The sequence below is a fragment of the Gadus macrocephalus genome, chromosome 23 (genome assembly GCF_031168955.1).
Source record: "Gadus macrocephalus chromosome 23, ASM3116895v1".
NCBI classification, from domain to species: Eukaryota; Metazoa; Chordata; class Actinopteri; order Gadiformes; family Gadidae; genus Gadus; species Gadus macrocephalus.
Genome location: NC_082404.1, coordinates 19087890 through 19111666, shown reverse-complemented (window position 1 = coordinate 19111666; position 23777 = coordinate 19087890). Strand labels below are relative to the sequence as shown.

At 45.6% G+C, this 23777-nt stretch overlaps 2 protein-coding genes across 3 annotated transcripts; one reads left to right on the top strand and one right to left on the bottom strand.

Annotated features, from left to right (window-relative positions):
- Nucleotides 1-207: 207 nt before the first annotated feature.
- Nucleotides 208-3867, bottom strand: cbln2b (cerebellin 2b precursor). The gene is made up of 3 exons (XM_060045181.1): nt 2495-3867; nt 1635-1754; nt 208-1389 (listed from the first exon to the last, which is right to left on the bottom strand). The coding sequence occupies exons 1-3, from the start codon at nt 2789-2791 to the stop codon at nt 1192-1194; spliced, it is 615 nt and encodes a 204-aa protein (XP_059901164.1). The 5' UTR covers nt 2792-3867; the 3' UTR covers nt 208-1191.
- Nucleotides 3868-5391: 1524 nt separating this feature from the next.
- On the top strand, nt 5392-16488 carry fbxo15 (F-box protein 15). 2 transcript variants are annotated; one of them, XM_060045297.1, is made up of 10 exons: nt 5392-5833; nt 6642-6766; nt 6941-7045; nt 7542-7781; nt 9664-9864; nt 10694-10820; nt 12476-12558; nt 12857-13002; nt 13182-13306; nt 15878-16488. In XM_060045297.1, the coding sequence occupies exons 2-10, from the start codon at nt 6666-6668 to the stop codon at nt 16142-16144; spliced, it is 1395 nt and encodes a 464-aa protein (XP_059901280.1). In that variant the 5' UTR covers nt 5392-5833; nt 6642-6665; the 3' UTR covers nt 16145-16488. The 2 variants fall into 2 exon arrangements, with proteins under 2 accessions (XP_059901280.1, XP_059901279.1); XM_060045296.1 differs by having other exon boundaries at nt 5393-5939.
- The last annotated feature ends 7289 nt before the right edge of the window (nt 16489-23777 follow it).

Sequence of the window (23777 nt, the reverse complement as noted above, 5' to 3'; positions counted from 1 at the left end):
CAACAATTGTAGCACCTTGAAAGGCGACCAAGTCGCCCTGAACACAGAAAGTAAGCCCCGTGATGTTTAAACATTATTAAAGATATTATTTTGTTTGTTTTGCCCTTTCTTATCTAAATCTAAAGACTGGCATTCCAGATTTTTATCTTTTTGTTCCATTCTGTGTCAAATGCGTAATGGTGATAGATGCGCTTAGCCTCTAAAATATACCATACAATAGATTTTATTGATCGGGACATATAAGGGCTGTTTTTTTTCTAATATTTTCACAATGTACATTTAGTGAGCGACGTCACTGAACATTAAATCAGTCAAAGCTACGCAGATCTGAAATGTATAGAGAACACACAAGTAATCGGAATATGTACTTTTATAAATAATATATTATTTAATAAAAGGGCTCTAAATCGTCTCCAATGGCTGAAATATGTCGCCTTTTTTAGTCTTTTTAATAAACTCTGAATAGTAGGCGGCCTACATTTGGCTTATTTTCAATAAGAGGTTCAGCATCCAAACGCAACAACCATGGACAGCACAAAACCAAAACCAAACAAAAAAGATCTTCCACTCGTGCAAAAAAAAGGCTTTTTAGCGCACTTCTCTGGATGCGCGTAATAATCCCACACATCTCACCTGGACGGAAACCAAAGGGCTATACAAACATAAAACAGAGCATCACACACGCAGCCTGCAGCTCGGCAAACACTCGCTCCTCTCCCAAATCTCCTCTTATTCTGGTCCATCCTCCCCCAAGTACATTATGTCTTGTGCCTTTTTCTCGGGCAAAGTTAGTTTTTCCAAGCGATACAAATCCAAACACCCGACGAGCGCACATAACGCACGGGCCGATCAAACTGGGTTCACCATCCAGACTGCGTTGAAGTTGATTGATCGATTGATTGATTGACGTGTATAGATGAAACTCCAAGGAAACGTTTATATTTGACTATATAGTAGTAGACAAGTGTAGAGAGAGATACAGATATTCGTCGTCGGCTTCCTTGGCTGACCCGTTCCTTTCAGTTCAGAATAAAATGGGGATGTGGTCTTTGTGTGTGGGGGGGGTCTTCTCCCCTTCCCCTCGACCTCCGAGAAGACCAAGGAGAGTCACGTGCGCCACGGATCGAGGGGGGCAGGGGGCGGGGAGGGGTGATGGTTGGGGGGGGCAGGAATCCGCGGGGTTTTGCGGGATTATACGGGGAAGACCAGAAAGCCCGAGAAGGTGGAATATTTCCATCCGCCCATGAGGGTTCCCCGCTCCAGCTTCAGGTACACGCGGTCCTCGCGCTCCACCATCAGCAGCACCCCGTTGCTGGCCGCTTCTCTCGTGACGTCCTGGTCACCGGCGAACGCAGAGATCACCGGGTAGTCGTTCTGCATCAGGTTCACCTTTCAGGGACGAGAAACGGTGTAAGAGATTGTGTGCGTGTGTGCGCGCGCGCGTGTGTGTGTGCGTGTTTTTGTGTATGTGAAAAGCGAGTGTGTGCTTACGCGGGTGCGTACTTGTGTGTGTCAGTGTGTGTGGCGTCTAACTACAGGGAAGGTTATTGTAAGGAATCGTGGACTCGGCGGCAGCGCTGCTTGGACACTTGTTGGATGATGGTGAGGGAGACGCGGTGACCGTGAACGCTCACCTGTATGGTTTGTCTGTTGTAGACCTTTACAACGTGGAAACTGAAGCTATAGATCCCCCGCCTCGGAGCCTGGAACACGCTGGCTTTGAGGTCGAAATGGTTGCCGATGTTCACTAAAACCTGCGAGGGGAACAGTGTCTGGGCATGAGGACGAGCCGTTGGAGGCGCACGCAGGAGAGGCTGCATGCTTCGACACACTATTGGCCTGAAACTATTCATCCCTATTTAGGGGGGACACGACAAATAGTATAGAGTGGTTCCTGAATTAAACTAGTCCAGTATTTAATATGTTGAAATTAAATGGTTGGTTATTTGAGTCAATAATAAGTCAACAAGGCACAGTGTCATTAGAGAGGCGTAAGCAATTATCACACCAAACCATCCGCCCCGAAGCGATGCACGACATGTCTGCACAATGGAGGCGTACACACAAACACACACACACACACACACACACACACACACACACACACACACACACACACACACACACACACACACACACACACACACACACACACACACACACACACACACACACACACACACACACAATCAATCAAGGATGTCCTCCAAAAAAGGTTTCAAAAGTACGCCACACTATTACGCACAGCATTAAACTATATAACGTGCACAATAGACGCACGCCAATGCATCAGGTCTTCAGCGAATGGACATATATCCATGTTATAAACGACCACATCCCAGATTCTCTCATTATTCTTTTTTTTAATTGAAGGCATGCAGGCAGGCTATGCACCAATCGGTTGTGCAGGATCCACCATTAACACACATTCGGGGTGACTAAAACAGATTTTGAAGGGGTTCGGGATGGGGTTCGGGGGTTGGGGACACCTGACCTGGTCGAAATAGATGGTCATGGACGTGTTGCTCATCTCGGACGGCTCGTGATTGGTCCCGCGCACGGCGGAAAATGCCACCTTCGCCCCGGCGGAACGCACGGATATCCCGAGCGAGGAAGTAACTCCTCCGTCCGAGGACGGGTTCGAGTCGCACACCACCAGGCACTTCCCCTCCAGCACTATGGGCTCCGTGTCGTTCTGGCCGAGGCCGAGCACCGTGCTGGGTCCCGTGAGCAGCAGGGTCAGCGCCAGGAGGACGGAGCAGGGTCCCGGGCAGCGTGCTGGCAGCCCCATGGTCGGAACGCTGGTCCTGTGTGCGCACACTGATACAAGCCGGCAGCCCCTTGGAGGTTTGTTAGCACTCGATCACCTCGGTCCACTTGGTCCCCTCTCGCGCGCTCTCTCTCTCCCCCCTCTGTCTCTCTGTGTGTCTATCCCTCTCTCTCTCTCTCTCTCTCTCTCTCTCTCTCTCTCTCTCTCTCTCTCTCTCTCTCTCTCTCTCTCTCTCTCTCTCTCTCTCTCTCTCTCTCTCTCCCTCTCTCTTGCGCGCCCTCTCTTTTGCTCTCTCTCTCTCCCTCCCTCGATCTCTCTCTCTCTCTGATTCTGTCTCACTTTCTCAAACAAGAGCGCACCCCCTCTGCCGTATACTTATTGCGCCTCCCTCCCCTCCCTCCTGTACTTTCTGAGTGGATTAAGGAGGCTCATGCAGCGGCTATGGTCCACGCGGAGGATTTAGGAAATCAACACCTGGTTGACAATAACCATAAGAAATAAAATGTTGTCAGTGTTCCAATAGGAAACACTCAGAGATTATTTGAGCTTCCGAGAGGAATATTACACATTTGTCCACGTTGGATCACATCACGTGTATGGCTATTAAAGTATAAACTATTACGCACCATTACGCACCGATACTATGAAGTTATATTGGAAATAATGCCCAAAATTATATTCCGATTGATTCCAGCAAAGTCAGGTTTGTTGACGTCGTTGTTGTTTAAAACAAAAATGCTACCTCTTAAAAAATATAGGTCCATTTAAAAACACTCTCTATCCTCTCTCCATCCCGCTGGAGCGTATTCTCGCTATGCGTACGCAGCGACGTGCAGACTGAACTGAGCCGCTGAGTCGCCGGCGCAAAGGAGAAGAGGAGGAGGAGATGATGAAGAAGAAGAAGGAGTCGCCTCTCGGCTTCCTTTGGAGTCAGGATTCACGCCCATTCTCTGGAGGCAGGAGGGCAGCGACGGCGGTGAAACACCATCAAAGTTAACCTGACGGACTGTGGGGGTTGGTTTAATGAGCGGCCACTTGTTCTGACGGCGGCGCTCAGTTGCACCTCTCCAAGTATGCAATTTATATAGTGGCAGGCATGGTGGGCTGATGTCGTTTTACGTATTGATTAATCCGTCATGAATGAGAGGGGGCGGGGGCGGAGGGACAACAAATAACCTTGCTTAGAGTGGTGAATTCGGCATGCATGTGATTCTTGACAATTTGGGAGAGAACGAGTGCTTATTTTCAAGAAAGATACGTGCGCGCCATCTACTGGTCGATGTTGAGGCTGCAGCGTGTGTCAATCACGCTGTTATTATTATTATTATTATTATTATTATTATTAGGAGTGTACTCTTTTAGCATCACTAATGGATTATCTTATTCGTTTGCTTGTTTTAATTTGTATGATCTTTATATGTTTCACCATTTTGTAACGCGTGTGTGAGGGAGTTAGCATCCGTCAACGGAAGGATGCCGTTGGCGCTCCACTGTACAATCATGCCGGCTTTGGGATGGCGCGCACACACACACACACACACACACACACACACACACACACACACACACACACACACACACACACACACACACACACACACACACACACACACACACACACACACACACACACACACACACACACACACACAAAAAACAACCTTTCCCAACACTGTTTTGACAAAAATCCCACTGTCAGTGCCAACTGACCAGCCGTGCGGAAGAGTGACATGAGTTCGCCGGTAGCATCGACTGACCCTGGGACTGCAGAAGGACACATTACTTTCGATATCATAAAATGTCAAGTATGGAGGGCATGGGAGAGGACGTTGTGTGCGTAGCCCATGACATTACCACACCGGAGGCTCCCGGTGACCCGAGAGGGTCATCACGACCATCAGGGAAGGGAATGAATAGCCTAGAATCAGGACTTCATGGGGATTTAGCCGGACGTGCTAGCGGACAGTAGGAGAGGTGGCTCATGGGATTACGGCTCGAAGATGCAGAACAAGTGAATGGATAAGTGATAGGTGGCCACAACACGCAGTAGGCTACGTTAGGCTTTTTAAAGGCACCCAGTGCAACTTTATGTAAACATTCAATGAAAAATAAACATTCAATTTCTAGTCTTTTTTACACGTAGTAAGTTTCAATAACTCCATACCATTACATATCGACATTCAAGGAGCAAAGATGAGACGTCGTTGTGTGGTGAGAACTGATAGAAAATCGTAAACAACAACAATCGCCGGTGGGGAGAAGCCATTTTTCCAGCCATCGATTTTGTATCAGTTCTCACCACACAACGACGTCTCATCTTTGCTGCTTAAATGTCGGTATGTAATGGTATGGAGTTATTGAAACTTACTACGTGTAAAAAAGACTAGAAATTGAATGTTTATTTTTAAGCCTCGAAAGTTGCACTGGGTGCCTTTAAGACTTACATTAAGTGATCGTAAAGAGACATTATTAATTTCTTGAGACTATGAAATTCTGTTAAACGGGCAAATGTAACAGTTACGTTGAATTTAACCCAATGAAGGATTCAAATGTTAGGCTGTATGACTATTTTTTGTCCACAACAGAGTATGACGACTAGTCTACGTTTCATAAAATAAAAATGCAATAAAAAATAACAAAAAATAATTAATATATTTAAGAAAAAATTCAGACATATTGATTCGGCTTGTGTGGTTGATAATAGTTTCTTTCGATTTGTTAGGAAGCGCTTTTAACTTTTAATTCAAAACCGGAAACCGAGGCAATCAATTTCCTCCCCTGCGTTCCAATACCAATACCTCAGATTTTGGGCCACAATCCTCTGCGCAGCAGGAGATACGAGGTTGGCACTACAGGTGTGCTAAGTGACATCACCTGTGGCATGTCCTAGTTGTATTCATTCCATGTACAATAGATTGTTTCTTTGTATGGGGTAGCTGCAGTGCGCACTACAAGTTAAAAAAAAAAAAAAAAAGTATGCGATTTGGAACGCCGCCCTGAACCAGCTCACCATGACGACCGCACGCGGAGGGTTCCGTCTGGTCAGCGAATGTGTGGAGAGAGGTAACTTCACCGTATCTTACTTTACCATACCTGTAGGGACGACTACCGCTGAATAACCCTGCACAGATAAGCCTACTATACCGTCACTAGACATAAGGGGTGAAAGGTAAAGTACACGGAGTTATCTTATTCCTTGTGTTTTGAAAAAATCAGCACTGGCCGGATAAGTGGTGTTTCACTATGATACTATGATAACCTTAACCCTGTTTTCAAACCTTTGTTTCACAATGAAATGATAACCTGAACACTGTTTTTAAACCTTGGTTGCACTTTAATACTATGATAACCTTAAACTTGTTTATAAACCTTGGTTTCAATATGATTCGATACTTTTTTTGTTTACATGAACGTTTACTATTATTTTTTTGAGCCGTGTCCTCTGAAACATTCTAAATGTAGGCTATCCCATACGAAACATTACATGTAGGCCTACCCGATACTTTACCTGAAACATTGTAATATTACAATTACCCTATAGTTTAACGTCCACTTGGCTGAAACATTGTACACATAGCCCATAGTTTACATACAACAATATATATTATGTACCCCATGTAGGCAATTTGAAAAATTACATATACCCCATAGGATAACTGAAACATGACATGTGCGCTTAAGGTAATATGAATCATTGTACATGTAGGCCTACCCTTAATATAATATTTATCATTGTACATGTACCCTTAAGGTAATATTTAAGTAAATGCACGGCTTAAGGTAATATTTAAGTAAATGCACGGCTTAAGGTAATATTTAACACTGTACATGTACCCTTAAGTTAATATTAACAATGTTAATGTACCCGTAGATCACCTGAAACATTGTTGAGCAAATGTCAAAACAAAAGGCCACCATATCTTCCAAACCGGAGTTGCGTCGGACCAAAGGTGAAAAGTCATCGTCAAAAACGCCAAAGCAATGTCTAATTCAAAGGCAAGTGTCATATCAAGAGATTCTCCCAGCTTGTAGGGTTCAGTGGTTGTTATGTGTATTTATTTATCTTAACTCGATACAGAATTTATAAAAATGTACACTTACTAGCCTTTTTTAATGCTCATAAGTGGTGACCGGATGTTTTTTTGTTGAACCCATCATTCCTTGTCTCAGACTGCCCTTGGAGGTGCTTGGAAAGATTCTGCACTACCTCGATGCATCTTCCCTTTTCTGCATAAGCCATGTCAACAAGTTCTTCAATCGGCTCGCTAATGATGAGTAAGTACATTGCAGATGCACATTAAATATTTAGTGTTTGTGCACACGTCTACCTTATTGCAGTTAATGGTAGAACCATTATCTCCTTGAATTATTGAGAATAGTGTTCATTCGTAAGACGATCTCACAGGGATTTAAATAGTTTCTTAAATCAAAGGTCGACATTTTTCACGCCACAGCTTCGCACATCCTCCCGAACGCCAAAACACTTTCTTCACACTAAATCGCCTTTTTTATAGTTTATAAACCTTCTTTAGCACTGCATAGAACCCTGTCCTTCTTTCGTCCGAATAAATCCAATAGATAAGGTAATACAAACATGCATGGCACATTGTCACAGTAACTTCTCGCAGGAGGCCATGTGTCCACTATGATGCTTCTCATGTGGGTTATGCTTGTAAACCACGGGTTTAACATGGTTGTGTTGATGCTGGCTGATCCCCTGTGACCCCCCCCCCCCCCCCCCCCCCACCCATGGCCACCCCTTCTCCTGCAGCATCATCTGGCTGAAGCTGTACGTGTCCGAGATTGGCGAGGGGAGGGTGTGGAGGCCTAAAGGACCCGTGGAGAACACGGTGGCCGAGCGGAGCGCCGAGGCCCCACGGCGACCCCCCGGCCACTGGAAGAGGCGGTACTTGAAGGAGAGGGCCGGCTACAACGTGTCCGAGTGGCTGAGAGACCTCCGGGCCATCAGCCCTTACACCGGGCTGCCGAGCCGGACGGAGTCCTTGCTCCGGTGAGGGGCTCCCATCCCCCCCCCCCCCACCCACCCACCCCCCCACCCCCCCCCCCTACCCACCGGCACACACACACAACCTCCCAACACCCACGCTTCCCGCGCTTCGCCTGTTCGCGTCAAGCATGTCCGCTGTTGGATTGATGCGCTGTCCCCTTGATGTCGTGCCCTCGTGCGCCACTCCCAGATCCTGGGCTCTGCTGTTCAGTGTTTGTTTTGGTACGATCTTTGAAATGAGATCAGTGATATCTACCTTTCCGTAATATTTCAGCTATTTTGAGAATATTCATGTGATTTGGGGACCGTATACAATTTGAGGTGAAGATGGATTCAGCATGTGTTAAATAATGCTTTATTCTCAAACTAGGGGCCGACATATTTCAGTGGTAAAGAAGAATGGAGAAGGAGACTCGCTCTCCATGGGGATCTTCAGCACTTGGTTTTAAACTAGCGGCTGGTCAACGGCCATCTCAGCTCGGAGCCGCCAGAAGATGTAGTCCACTTTGCCAATCAAACTACGGCCAAGATACGATGATAGACTTTATTTATCCTGCCAGGAAATGATTGGACCACAGCATCTTCCTGCATTTGGACTTCTTTAATCCCCACAAGCATTGGAAATAAGCATTAGCATTAATCTCCACAAGCATTGGAAATTAGCATTAGCATTATTTTTATATACCATCGATCTTGCTTTCGGTTGTTGCCAGGTATAAACTCGTATAAAGATGTTCGACCGCCAGGCCTCTGCGACTCTTTTAAACGTCAAACCGAAAGGATGATCCGAGACCCAGACGCTTACCACAGCAGAGTACTGCTTGTTTTCCCTCCTGTCCCATCTAATGGCCCGTTGTTATTAAAGGTGAGACAGGGGGTCTCCGTCTCCATGTGTGCGGCCCTCGGGGGGGTTGTGCTGCGTGGGTGTGTGTAAGGGGGGGGGGGGGGGGGGGGGGGCGATGCATGCCCCCTGTGGATCTGACCTCCGGTCGTCGGCTCTCGGGGCGCTGGGACTCTGTGGCTGCTGTCCTCCGGAGAGGCTGGCGGAGTAGGATATGATGGTGTTCCTTGACGTGGCTGTGCGATTGTTGTCGAAATAAACGTCTCGGGGGGGGGGGGGGGGGGGGGTGCGGTGCGTCTGTGAGGAGACGCAGGGCTGTGCGATTTAGCCCCGTGACAATCATTTGACAAAGCATCCAGTCCTCGTACTGCTGGTGGACGTGAATTCCCTTAAGTCACTCGGGTCCCCTCTGCCTCAGCCTCGATGCGCCCGCTCTCATTCATGGTTCATGGTGTTGTTTGGGCGCCCAGGAACAACACAGCAGGGACATCCCATAATCGCAGGTTCGGACACAATCGGGTCATGTGCTCAGTCATAAGCAGAGAGCTTTCTCTCTCTCCCTCGGTCGTGTCTCACCCTGTCTCATTGGTTAGTGTTTGGTTTCAGACACAGGGCACCATGTGTTAAGGCCCACACCTCATTGAACAGATTCAGTGGATTCAGATTAAAGAGCGCCGCACTGCGAACGGCCTCTGAGGGAGGGCTCGTGAGTGGCAGGGGAAAAGGTAGATGAGGACTCCCACAGCAGTCACAGCAATCCACTCCGAGCTATCGAACGTTTCTTTTCAAAGTAAACACTGACTGGGAGTTTAATTATTATTTACTGTATTCACTCATGGATGGTAATTTTTTCTCTTATTTCACAATTCTATTTTAAGTGAGTTAGTCTTCTTAAAAGGACGAAACTTGTTAGGATGCTTGTTAGGAAAATTAAAAAGTTGGTGGCATCAGTATACAGCGCAAGTACAAAACCCTCCCCTCAAACCCGGTCAATAGTGGCCATCAGAAGAACAAATGTAGGAATTCTGGTCTGGATCTTCCCAGGAAGCGGCGTGTCTCGTGGGAGCTGACGGTGACGCCCTGGTCGGGGCGGGAGGCGGCCTTCGAGCAGAGCCAGGTGCACTTCTTCCAGTCGTCCGTCACCGTGTGCTGGAGCCACAGCCGCTGGCCGCCCTGCAGCCAGGTGGCCTCCCTGCAGGTGCACGCCGTGGTGAGGGTGGCCCTGGCCTGCCCCAGCCTCCAACGGTGGGTGGCGGCTCGTGGATGCTTCATAGACCCTGTGTTAGAGGATTGCAAATTGCTGGACTCAATAAGAAGAACTCTAAGCAAATAGCCAAATACTGCTCTGTGTCGGCAATCCTAGGCAGTCTGCGTACATGGAGAAGGCGCTGTCATCTCTACGCATAATATAACTAACTATATATTTATCTCTACTGATCCACTTGGTTGTGGATAACTGCAAAGTGTTTGTGTTGTTGTGTGAGACTTAATGGGCTGTGTGTGTGTGTGTGTGTGTGTGTGTGTGTGTGTGTGTGTGTGTGTGTGTGTGTGTGTGTGTGTTGATAAACGGCACACGTTTTTACATTTGGTATAACAAAAAGCCTTTTCAAGAGCACTTTGTATTTCCCTGGCCCCTGAACAACCAGCGACCAGTTTGAGTTCATCTTATTTGTTTACTAACCAAATTCCCTTTGGTCAGTAAACAACCTGTCTCAAGTAATTGAAACGGAAAATTTGGCAATAATTAGCTTCCCCCCCAGAGGAGCTGAACTGATCATCCGCATGCCACCCATATAACGACCGCACGGACCTCGGAATATACGCCAATGAATCACACGTTATCAACCGCAAACACCGGCGTTCATTAGGCCTTCTGACTTCCAGGAGTGTACTATGTGTTGGTCCGGGTCCCCCCCCCGAGCCTTCACTACGGCTTGACCCTGGAAATCACGGCCTGTTAAAACGTACCGCCTGCTCACAAACCGTTCAATATGTGCATGTTTTAAATCGATGGCTCATCCTGTGCACTGTCCATCTCTGCGTCTGTCCCACCGGGATGCCCTCTGGTTTGCAGTCCGGGGTGGCGCTCCCTCCTGGGCTCGTTCGACGCCGAGGCGCTCTCCGAGCGGTCGCCCCTCGTTGGCCACGACGCGCTGGTCAAGGTCCTGGTCCTACAGGGTCTGCTGGTCGGCGTCTGGAGGGTGAGTCCCAGCGCGGCCATCCCCCAGTGGGACCTTCCGGTTCACACTTGGCCTCACTTAAAAATAGTACTTGGTTGTTTAGCATCTTACCCTAGCTACCTGTGTTGTGTACGGGGAATGGGTTAACCTAGTGATTGTTAGTACTTGGTTCTATGAACATCCTTATTGTACCGACAGAGATATATTGTTGTTTTTCTTTCTTCTGAAAAATGTACTTACTGTTAGTAGCTTTGGATAAAAGCGTCGGCTAAACGCCCTGAATGTAAACGGGTTCTTAGGTTACAAATGTTACCAGAAAGTAGTGATTGGTGGTGATTTTTTACAATGTTTGGCTTTCAACGATTTTACAACGTAAATTCATATACATTCATGCATGCATTGAAAGTGGGTCGCACAGCGGTGTTTCAAACTGAACAGAGACGCTGTGGTGGATTGACCCCAGCGGTCTGGGGGCAGCCCCCCCTGACACTGTAACGTAACCTTTTGACCTGCGCACTGTGATGGAGCTCAGATGCGTTGCCTGCTGTTCTTCATACCGAGGGCCAGCAGCTAGGGCTGGGCGATATGGGCCAAAATGAATATCTCGATATTTTTTTACTATATCTCGATACACGATATATATCTCGATATATTTTGAATCTCCTCTAGAGCACATCATAAATGCTCGATTCAACCATGTCTGGCATAATGTTACGTCAGTAATAATTCTAGTATTACTGAAACATAAGTCTGCATGTAGATTACATGAAACAACATATTGTTTAAACTCATCAGTGCTTTCTATTGGAACAATTTAGAACTTGCACATAAGAAAAGGAAAATCACAGCAAGTTAGATTTACCAACACAGCATTTATTCAAACCGTTAATTATTTATTAACAGTTTGAATAATAATTATTATATATACACTGCCAGACGAAGGATCCAGTGCTATTCTTTTTCTAAACCAAATCCTCAGTTTCCATCCTTTTTTCTCTTTCTGGCTGTTCTCACTCACCAGTCGGAGGTACGGCACCTACAGCAGCGCGCCTTCCAGACTACGTCACACACGCGCGTCCATGAGAATCTCGTGGACTCGCAATGGGCGGGGGGAGTGAGTTTAGAGAGCCACCGGAAATAGCGAGAGAAGGGAACGCTGTGCGTTAAACAAACCCCAAGAAGCCCAATCCCTATGAGAGCTCCCCACGCTACGGCCATCAGGAGGCGCACAGAGCTTTTATCCGTGATATTATGTAACCAATTATATTATATTATATTATATATTATATATAGAGCTCCGGGAGTCGCAAACGGCAACAATCACTTTCTCCTCCGTGCTGCAGTTCACCCCGGACTGCACTGCACCGAGTTTGACGGTTGAACGCTGGTTGGCTGTTACGTTACACATGTCACTCAGTGGCCACGCTGTTGAACGCTGATTGGCAGATACGCGTCTCTACGTTCACTTTGTATGAGATCTTGTCGCCCCGTCGCGTGAAAGCACAACGAGTATGCCGGCGGCGGCAAAAAGAAACATTGCGTCCCAATTTATATTCGATGTTCGCGATATGGGCATTTTATACATCCCCTGGAGAACATCTCGCGATACATCGCATATATTCGATATATCGCCCAGCCCTACCAGCAGCTAAGGGGTTTCCCGGTTGTCTCTGCAGGGCACGACCTCCATTGCCTTCGTCATCGCCTGTTTCCACTTCCACCGGCTGGTTGAGAGGAGTCTCCTGGGCTCTTCCATTTGGTCAGCGCTGGTTTCCGTACGCTTTGTACTTCTGTGTGGGGTGTTAGGGCACTGGTTTGGGTGGTTTGGGTCATTGGAGTCATCTCAATGTAACGACTAAATGCATTGGCTATCCACCTTTTGATAGATATTATTTATCTAAACTATTAAATATTGCGCGGTATTTTCAAGCAGTAGGCCCCCTCTAGTGGTCGTTGGTAGGAATGGACTGAAGTGAATAATCGCTAGAAGAGAAAGGAGGGAGAGACCCCCGAAATCCATGTTAAGCCATGTCAATAACTCTTTGGCCTCTCCCCAGTCCCTACTCGGGAGCGGTCAACAAAGCCCCCTTTGATGACATAGACCCGGAGTATGGTCTCCATGGTTACACCCTACACATGGTGCTTCACAACACGGTGGCTGAAATAATGTCCGGCCAATTCTCTCAGCTCTTCTGCCGGAATGGTGAGTCTCTATTACAATTTTACACGTTTTATTCAAATGTCTATTTTGGATAAACAATCTTTGTTGAAACACACCCTGGACATCTAAGACCGCACCGTGGTTTGGATGGACTGTTGAACTGTAGAAACATCACTGCAACTCCTGGTCCTTAACTTTACTCCCTTGGTGTGTGTCCCCAGCTCAGATCCAGAACGGTCACATTGAGCTGGTGGCCATTAGCCGGGCCGACCTGTCCCAACACACGCCGCTGTCGGGCAACATCAGCCTGCCCTGGAGGTGTGAGGGGCTGGAAGGCACGCTGGAGGTAACACTTTAACCCCCGCTTGGTGTATCGGGGCAGGCACACACTCGAGCCCGTAAACGTATTCAATGTCAACGATTCGTACCATTACTTAAATAGGTTTGATGAAAAAGTAGAGTAGGCCTGGCCTGACTTTCAAATTTTGCATTTGATTTATTATTCGAAAGGCGATTTTATTTTATTTTTAGAGATTTAGTAGATCAGGCAGAACACATGGGATACTGTTTATGTTCATGTTTTAGCTTTTTAAAGTGTAAGAGCACATTACTTGCGAGGGGGGACAATTAGGAAATATAAAACAACTAATCTAGTAAACTCTCAACCAAGTTTCAACATCGCCCTTTCATGATTTTTCTGAAATGTGTCTTGTTCACACACCAGTGTCCTTAAAAAATAGGAAATTGTATATAACAAGGTTAGAGGTAATTATCGACTTTATACGCTGTAAACAGGATCCCAGCAGTAACTGCAAATTCGCAGTGTACCTTTTCTCCAGCAGGCGTCACCCTGGTGCCAGTTTACTATACGATCAATAATAAAATGGCAGACTACAGTATTACTAATTCGAAGCAATTGCACTTGGGTCAAAATAACAAATGTTGTTATAATTATGAATATTTATTTTCATTCAGGAACTTATTCCCAGTGATGTAACAAATTTGATATTTTTACACGTCTTAGTTGTAACATCTGAATGTCTCGAATTTTTTAAGGCTACTAATAAGGCATTGCAACACATTATTATTGTAATATAAAGCTTTGTTACTTTGGGGTTTATTGGTGAGCGAAAAATACTCCCATGCAGTCCTATCTATAAAACAAACACATCTTAAAGGCACCAGGCATTGTCTGTGGCATTTTACACCCTAAGAGAAAAGAAAACTGACGTTAGAAAAAAGTAAAGAAATAAAGTGGGGATTTAATCTTTCTATGCTTCCCAATTAGGATGTACTTGATTTGACAGAACTTGCAAGGCTTAGTACTACTGGCAACCGTGATGACAGTACTTGATTCTCATTGTATTTGTGGTGCATTTACCACAGACACAGTGAGTAGTATTTAGTCAATAGTTGTGTTCCCTATACGCCTCGCGCCCTGACACTGTCTCTGAAGGAGCTGGTCCAGGCGGTGTGCCGAGCGCAGACCATTTGAGTGATCTGCTTTCTGTTCAGCTGCCTTTTGAGCCACGACCATTCCCCTTTCAGCAGTAAAATACTATTATTTTTTTCTCTGGATTGTTTTGCCTGTTCGCTGATCGTGCGGAACGTGTGCAACGATGCCATCGAGGTCGAGCACGTTGTAGAAGCAGCTGGCCTTCTGCGCGTTCCAGCTTCCACCGCATAGCCCATGGTCATGTGGTCGTAAGGTCGGCCCCCATTTGGGTTTTATCAAAGCCGAAAGTACTGTTCAACGATCCCTACGGTACAGTGGGAGGTGTTCTTTACATGCCTTTCCTGGTCAATTGTGATCTTGATCCGAGTGGGTGAAAGTGTTTCTGCGCCGCAGTGTGCTCGGGCTCCTCTGTGCTTTCTAATCATGATCCGTGAAGGCTGTGGTGTGATAAAGGTGATCGATGAAGGCTGTGGTGTGATAAAGATGATCGATGAAGGCCGTGGTGTGATAAAGGTGATCGATGAAGGCCGTGGTGTGATAAAGGTGATCGATGAAGGCTGTGGTGTGATAAAGGTGATCGATGAAGGCTGTGGTGTGATAAAGGTGATCCGGTGAAGGCTGTGGTGTGATAAAGGTGATCGATGAAGGCCGTGGTGTGATAAAGGTGATCGATGAAGGCTGTGGTGTGATAAAGGTGATCGATGAAGGCCGTGGTGTGATAAAGGTGATCGATGAGGCTGTGGTGTGATAAAGGTGATCGATGAAGGCTGTGGTGTGATAAAGGTGATCGATGAAGGCCGTGGTGTGATAAAGGTGATCGATGAAGGCCGTGGTGTGATAAAGGTGATCGATGAGGCTGTGGTGTGATAAAGGTGATCGATGAAGGCTGTGGTGTGATAAAGGTGATCGATGAAGGCCGTGGTGTGATAAAGGTGATCGATGAAGGCCGTGGTGTGATAAAGGTGATCGATGAAGGCTGTGGTGTGATAAAGGTGATCGATGAAGGCTGTGGTGTGATAAAGGTGATCGATGAAGGCTGTGGATTGATAAAGGTGATCGATGAAGGCCGTGGTGTGATAAAGGTGATCGATGAAGGCTGAGGTGTGATAAAGGTGATCGATGAAGGCTGTGGTGTGATAAAAGTGATCAATGAAGGCTGTGGTGTGATAAAGAAGATCGATGAAGGCCGTGGTATGATAAAGGTGATCGATGAAGGCCGCTGTGATAAGGTGATGCCGTGAAGGCCTTGGTGTTAAAGGTGATCGATGAAGGCCGTGGTGTGATAAAGATGATCGGTGAAGGCGTTGGTGTTAAAGGTGATCGATGAAGTCCGTTGTGATAAGGTGATGCGGTGAAGGCCTTGGTGTTAAAGGTGATGCGGTGAGGTCCTTGGTGTTAAAGGTGATGCGGTGAAGGTCTTGGTGTTCTCTAAAGGTGACCCGCTGTTCTCACCGCCGGTAGAACTGCTGCCTGATGAGCTTCACCCTGCTGGACGAGGCCCTGCAGCCCTTCTGGTGCCTCAGCTCCCCCGTTCACCTGGCGCCCGCCAAGAAGCCCGGGGCGTACGACTACGACGGAGAGCACTTCTCGCTGAGCTGCCTCCGCCCAGAGGGCCACGTGGCGATGGAGCTGGTGCGGACGGAGCGGCAGAGGCAGCTGTTCCTCATCGACCTCCGGCTGTACGTCGGTCTACAGGAAGTCAACCGCCACTTTGGGAAGAGCTACTGAAGTGTGTGTGTGTGTCAGAAACGTTGGTGGATGTGATTTATATATCTGACTTGGTTTTTACCAAGTTATATTTTGGTGTCGGCCTTTCTAAAGTTGTTATGCTACAACTATGTTATATAAAAATAATTGAGTTGGTTTAGGATAGTAGTAGTAGTGTGAATATTAGTTAAGCCATTGTTGATTGTTTTTTGTTAATTTATTTCAAGTTCGGGCTTCACTTGAGTTGAATTTGATTGAGTAAAAACATGCATAGTTAATATGCATTATTCAATTTTGTTTAGTGTTTACATAATTTGTCATCAATGCCATAATCAACGGTATTAATAAATACATCAAAAAGTGAACGCACTGCATTCAGATGATAATTAATTGACGACTAATGCACCACAAAGGTGTGCTCTGAAAGAAGCACACCTTTACAGGGAAAACAAAACATAAAATTGATACAGAAGGAAAAGGATGAAATTAATTGCATTGACTTAGCTATGTGGTTTGGTGTCCTATATAAAGCTCATAACCCTTTGGCCCAAACTAAACTATGCTGTCGATAAGTGGCTGTTGTATTTAAACAGTTATGTTACGTATATATATTTTACATAACAATTTTGTTAATCTTTTTTAAATCGATTGCATTTAACAGTCTATATTCCAACATTCCTACATGCCAAATGGCCTCATGGCGAGATAGCGATTTCAAACGTTGCGGTTTGAGTGTCACTGGATGTGTGTAGGTCTGTCAGGGACAGCGGTTGATTCTATTGACTGCGTCAGAAAACATTTTTTCCCTACCAAATATGCCCGTCTTATGCCCGCCTTTCTCCCGGCATGGTCGGCGCGTTTACACTGACCGAGGTAATATACTGGCCTGATTTCGCAACCCAATTACCCCTCTCGTACCCTACACATATTGGAGGTTTGATTTTGATGTAAATGCGATTAGACTGTGTTGCGGTTCCAGGGGCTGGTCTGTGTTTCCGCCAGGTGTTGCTGCAGCGATATCAATATGCGTAGTTATAACTGGAGGGACGGTGAAAGATGCTGACCATCATGGGAGAGAAGGTGATGCAATCGCATTTAACACAGAAGGGGAAAGATGGTGCGATCTACGAGAAAGTACCAGAGGAACTTTCCTTAGGAGGCTTTTGTCAGGGGGAAAAACCTGAATATGTAAGCGTTTTTGCACTTGTATACTCATTCTTGCATGAGTGTCTTGAATCACTCAGAGTATGCAAATAATTCTAAAGAGGTTTACTCTCCGTGCGCAGCCCCGCCTTCTCCAGTGAACCAAGAAAGCCGGCTCCTTGACGAAGGGGGATTTTACCCCCTCGGATTTTACACGGACAAGAATGTGAAATTGGCAGTGTAAAATTGCCTAGTCAGGTTTAGGCATCTCGGACCCTTGCACTATAATGCAGAGTGAGGTGCATTTCACGTTCATCAATGATCATAACGTTCATACTCAACGACTGTTAAAGGAGGATCACAAATGGGTCGCAGCCACAGAGATGACACGCCCTCCCTCCCTACGTGAACTAGTAGTCCAAAACAGTTTTACTTTTTTTAACATTCATATCCAAGCTAAAAGGGAGTTAACTAAACTAAGAACTGGTTCTCGCTGCTGTAGAAACATGGAGCTCTCTGTGGCAGAGTGCTCTTCCCCGTTGTACCAATAGAGGGCAAATTCCAAGGTAACGAAAAAACTATTGTTATTTTCTGGGGATATCACACTACTATGGATACTTAGGAGTATCGTACTCCAATTCTGCCACGTCCCTTCCGCACGATGCCACTTACTTGTACACACTGCACCTAGAATCATTTTACTTTTGCTCATTTAAAAGCCTTTCTTTTTTTGTTGGGCTATTTAGCAATATATATATAATATTTAAACACGTAAGAAGAATTGTATTTGTATAGCCCTTAATCACCATTACAGTCTCAAAGGGCTTAACAGGCCAAATATCTATGACACCCCCCTTTACCCAAGCCCCCACAAGGGCAAGAAAAAACTCCCTTGAATTAGTGAGGAAGAAAAAAGAGAATAAATAGTAGGGGATCCCTTCATCCAGGGATGGTCAGGAGTGCAATAGGTGCCATAATTGACTAACAGGTAAATGCAAGCCCATCATATTAAGTTGGTGATGTGGTGCTGGCCGGTTAACTATGCGGAGAGTCCAGGTATCCAGTCCAGTCACCGCAACACGCTAGAACAGACAGAATAGTGAATTAGAACGGAGTGGTACATAGTGGGAATGTGTACTGAATAAACAAATGCACAAACAAGCAGTGGTCTTCACATCGCATCTGTGTCGTTTTCACCCTCCTATGTTCCAAATGCAAGATTGTAGAGGTGCGTTTTGAGCTTTCCTTTGAATAGCTCCACAGAGTCAGCTTCCCTGATCGCTGATGGCAGCCTATTCCATAGGAAGGGGGCTCGATAGGCAAACGCTCTCTGTCCAGCCGATTTCTTTTTAACCTTCGGCAGTGAATGAAGGCCAGCTCCCGAAGACCGGAGAGACCGAGAAGGACTATAAGGAATGATCAGGTCCTTCAGGTAGGATGGAGATAGTCCATGCAAGGCTTTATAGGTTAGCAGAAGCACCTTAAAATCTGAGCTGGAAGTTATTGGTAGCCAGTGCAAAGAGGCGATGTGATGTGATCAAACGTTCTCGTTCTGGTCAGCAGTCTAACTGCAGCATTCTGTACAAGCTGTAGACTTCTCGTGGTAGAGTTTGGTAGTCCCGAGAACAATGAATTACAATAATCCATTCTTCATCTGCTGCAGATAACATTGGTCTGATTTTTGCAATGTTTCTCAGATGGAAAAATGCAATTCTAGTTATACTTCTAACATGTTGGTAAAAGCACAGTTGAGGGTCCAACAGGACACCAAGATTTCTGATAGATTGATTCTCAAAAATCTCTCTGGTCCTGCTTTGAGCCGATAATTATCAGCTCTGTCTTCCCTGCAGGAAGTTCTGTGACATCCAACTCTTCACCGCAGCCAGACAGCACTCTGGTTTCCAAAACCACTTCTGACACCATGTTGCAAGTGAGGGTGCATAGAATAATACACGGAGTCGGGCTGTGTGTCTTAGTAACATGTATTAACGAGCTGGCACATAACAGGACTGACACGTGTTGACTGCCCGAGTCCATACACACACAAGCCCACCAGAGGGAGCTGTCGGCTTGCATTACACTACCCTACAACACATACCGTGTGCATTTTGGAACGGAAAGCCGTTACCGCAAACCCTGGGTTAACTACCCAGTTATGTGATAAAACCGGCTTTGTGGAATACCCCTGTGCTCTCCACTACAAGATACAAGTGCTGAACGTAAAGTACAACCTCGTTCCTCCGAACCCCGGAGTCCCCAAATCAAGGTCAACTGAATGAGCTGCACTATATATATTAGATTCATTTAATGTAAATGCATTAATCTCAAAGTAATCTTTTTACTTGAAAACAAACTTTTATTTTCTTAATGTTTATTATAGATATTGATAAATATTGTACTGTGTATAAAACAGTATGTAAACTGTATTTAATCACTCATACTCTTAATACTATTTGACATGTTGTAACGTGCGATGGTGCAGGTGAAGGTTAGCAATAGCTGCGGTTAGCATAAAGTCACAGGGAGTAAACAGGTAGGAGAAACCTCCGGTACTTCTATTATATAACAGGGACCACATTACGCCAGGTCTCAACGGCACAATTTCAAATCAAGTATACACGCTTTTAAATACATAGTTCCAAGATCCCTGCCTACAACGACTCCCTGACTACAACGATCCCTGCCTACAACGAAGATCCCTGCCTACAACGACTACAACAATATAAAATAAGGTAGACTAAACTGAAGACGGCAGTTACGCCTCGTTTCCACATACGTACATTCTCGTATGCGATCCAACCGTCTCCGACCGAAAGTCCATTCATTCCTATGTGATTCTCCGTAATGTCCGTTTTTCCTCCGAGACTCCTCCCCTCCGTAAAATTTCTGTCCGGTATGTCCGTAATATACGTTCAAAAAATTTAACTTTCGCCGTCGTTTTACGGAGATACCGTATGAAAGTTTTTATGTTTTTCACAAAACTCGTAGGCTAAGTACCTTGCAGGCCAAACTCCTCAGCGATCTCTTTCCAAGCCTGTTGGTTTTGTTTTTATCTCTGTATATGTCGATCCTCATGTTCCAAAGTACCGGTCCGCTTATCCGGGGTCGGGTCGCGGGGGGAGCAGCTCATGCAGGGGGCCCCAGACTTCCCTTTCCCGGGCCACATTGACCAACTCTGACGGGGGGATCCCGAGGCGTTCCCAGGCCAGTGTTGAGATATAATCTCTCCAACTAGTCCTGGGTCTTCCCCGAGGTCTCCTCCCCACTGGACGTGCCTGAAACACCTCCCAAGGAAGGCGCCCAGTGGGCATCCTTACCAGATACCCGAACCACCTCAGCTGACTCCTTTCTAAGTAAAGGAGCAGCGGCTCTAATCCGAGTTAGGGAGACGCCAGCCACCCTTCTGAGAAAACTCATCTCGGCCGCTTGTACCTGCGATCTCGTCCTTTCGGTCATCACCCAGCCCTCATGACCATAGGTGAGGATAGGAACGAAGATCGACCGGTAGATCGAGAGCTTTGCCTTGCGGCTCAGCTCTCTTTTCGTCACAACGGTGCGGTAAAGCGAACGCAATACCGCCCCCGCTGCTCCGATTCTCCGGCCAATCTCACGCTCCATAGTACCCTCACTCGCGAACAAGACCCCGAGGTACTTGAACTCCTTCATTTGGGCACTCATTTCCTACCCGGAGTAAGCAATCCGCTGATTTCTCCTAACATCTTTTGTCCGTAAATAAATTCATGCCCGTACGTAAAACACTTGCGACTCCTTCCGTAAATTTACGGAAGCACGGACACGAAAAACATACGTATGTGGAAACGAGGCGTTAGTCGTAGTAGAGCGGAGGAGCACGCGCACTTCTTCAGACTCCACTTTATTTTGCATAACAAACAAAGAGGGAGGCGCCACCTAGTGGCGCTACATGTTATAGACCTGACTGTTACAATAAGCAATGCCTTTTTGTAAAGTAGACAATATTGAACCATATAATCTATACAAAAAAAAGACTAACCATTCACTTCTATAAAAAGGAGGATATCTCTAAAGAAGATAACAGGGGTGATGTTGCTAACAGTAATTATAACAGTGCTGCCATGAACCCAGTGTGCTGGCCATTTGGGTCGGGGTATTGGTCACCTATCCTGCAAACGCCTGCTGATGCCGTCCCTCTTCCTCGACGCACTGGTCTTCCTCTTCCCGCAGCACTTGCGCTTCCTGTCCTTTTTCCTGTGGCCGTGGGACTTGTGTTTCCCTGTGATGGCTCTTGCCCCCTGCTATAGGCCTCTTCAACGGTTGACATCGGTACAATGAGGAGCTATCTGTCTACCTGCAACTTACAGCCTTCACATGTCAACAGAAGCACTTACCAAAATCTTGAGATACAGAGGACAAGATCAGCTGACAATATTTATGTGGCTACATTCAAAGAGCTGTCATGTGTTTTAGCAAACGTTAGTACTTATTAATGTCATGCAGTGGCGTCACTAGGCTGTTTTATTCGGGGCTAAAGCCCCGGATATTATTTAATTAGCCCTGAACGTAATTTTTGGGTAAAATAAATGAATATATATATATACATAAGTAGCCTAGTCCTTCTAGATAGTCCTTTTGGCAAGAGAATAAACAGTTTAAAAACATAACCAGACTGTTTACCACTTCAAGTGAATTAACCTATCCTATCCCGTCAGATCCATCTATATATATATATATATATATATATATATATATGGTCTGTCTCACTTGTATTCATTTTACTCTGAAGTAACTAGAATGGAACTTTAAATGTTTGGGGATAAGCAGCACAGCAGTCAGGTAGCTACAGTATTTAAAGCTATAATAACCTGCATATTTTGTTTAGTTACATAAAGCATTCAGAAAGGCTTTGCATCCACAATAAAGCAAACAAAAAAAATTGCCGCATTTTCATTTTCCCTATGGGCTAAGCCCCGGATGTTTATGAAACCTAGAGACGCCCTTGATGTCAAGTGCGTAAATCATTAAGCAGTATATTTGCCTTCATTCTGTAAATACCAAGCTTTGCCTTCTCTGTGTGTCACTATAAATGCTATGGTTTATTACAATGCTTTTGTGCAATTACAACAAAGGTAAGGCAAGACCATGAATATGGCAATGACTTCAAATGCAGGACATGTTACAGGCCTCCATAATATAATATACACATGCGCTTTGCGAAAAATTAATCACAAAGTTTAACACGCTGAAGCGCGACGGTGTGATTGTTTTGACTGCAGATAACGGCTAGGCTAACTTAGCCTATGATGTAGTTCTTCATGCAACTCGTCTACAGCTCATCTCAATTGCTCAGTTTGACGCTACTTTTACTGATGCTAGTTGTGGCTATTTATTTACGATGAAAGAACATACATTACCTCGCCCGTGAACATGTTTGCTGGTGAGTCGCGTCCGTTCGATTTTCACCGGCAGTTGGTGTGAAAACAAAAGCTCCCATGAACCCACGCTGCCTGCTACACGACGTCATTAAACTACTTCTGTTTATTTTTCTGGTTCGTTTGATAAAGTTATGAAGAGTCATCTAGCGGATAAAGTGCCATCTTGTGTAAAAAAGTTACATATTATAGCTTTAAGTATACTGAAATTGAGTATACTTACATTTAATTTTCACGGGGTCATCCCTATGTTGCCCAGGTCCTATGCTCCCCGGGTGCAAAGGGTTAGGGTCAGGTTTAGGGTTATGGTTAGGGTGAGGGTTAACCCTAAACCTAACCCTAACCATAACCAATCGGAGGAGAGACATTCTAACCAATCACAGGCGAATCAGAGGCGAAAAAGGCGGTACTTGCCCCTAGCATCCTACGAAAAAAAGATTGGAAGGAAATGGAAAGCCTGGCTGTGATTTATCTGTAGCGGCTCCTACGTTTGACTCAATCGCTCCCAAGATGTGAATACTTATTTCAGCAAAAATTCAACAAGCAGCAACAGGTAGCACAATGCTAGCATAACATCACCAGAACAAACAACACATGCATGTGAGTTATCAAATTGAACATGAGCTCCAAGTTTGGGATGGTTTGCAGTCTCAGAACTGGTATTGCTGGTGAATGTCAGAAGTCTTCAGAAAAAGGCCATTTGCACTACAAATTGACGTGAATGGACCCTCTACCTACGATGGCATGGTTATCATATCTTATTACACGAGATAAGTAAGGGCTGGGATACAAGATATGAGTCATTATTGGTGTCAGGCTGTCTGCTTCCTGAAAGACTTGTTTTCTGAGGTGGGATTGAAAAGTGTCGACATTTTATTTCTTGGAATATTGTAGGAAATGGAAAAGCTTCTAAGTTAATTCGTCAGGTTTCCTCTTAGTGTCTTTGTGATGCTTTCACAACACACTGCTGTTTTACAGGAAATAATGTGTTACAAACGAGTACAAATAAATGCTGTTTGTTGTTGTTTTAAATTATTTATTTGATTATTATCACAGGCTTTTTGAAGCAGTCAATGGTTACAGGAACCCATTGAGTTTCACTG

Coding starts and splice junctions, on each gene's coding strand:
- cbln2b (XM_060045181.1), bottom strand. CDS start 2,791: ATGGGGCTGCCAGCACGCTGCCCGGGACCCTGCTCCGTCCTCCTGGCG. Junction 1,755..2,494: donor TGACCATCTATTTCGACCAG/GTCAGGTGTCCC, acceptor TTCCCCTCGCAG/GTTTTAGTGAACATCGGCAA. Junction 1,390..1,634: donor ACAACAGACAAACCATACAG/GTGAGCGTTCAC, acceptor CGTCCCTGAAAG/GTGAACCTGATGCAGAACGA.
- fbxo15 (XM_060045297.1), top strand. CDS start 6,666: ATGTCAAAACAAAAGGCCACCATATCTTCCAAACCGGAGTTGCGTCGG. Junction 7,782..9,663: donor CGGACGGAGTCCTTGCTCCG/GTGAGGGGCTCC, acceptor GGATCTTCCCAG/GAAGCGGCGTGTCTCGTGGG. Junction 13,307..15,877: donor GGCTGGAAGGCACGCTGGAG/GTAACACTTTAA, acceptor CACCGCCGGTAG/AACTGCTGCCTGATGAGCTT.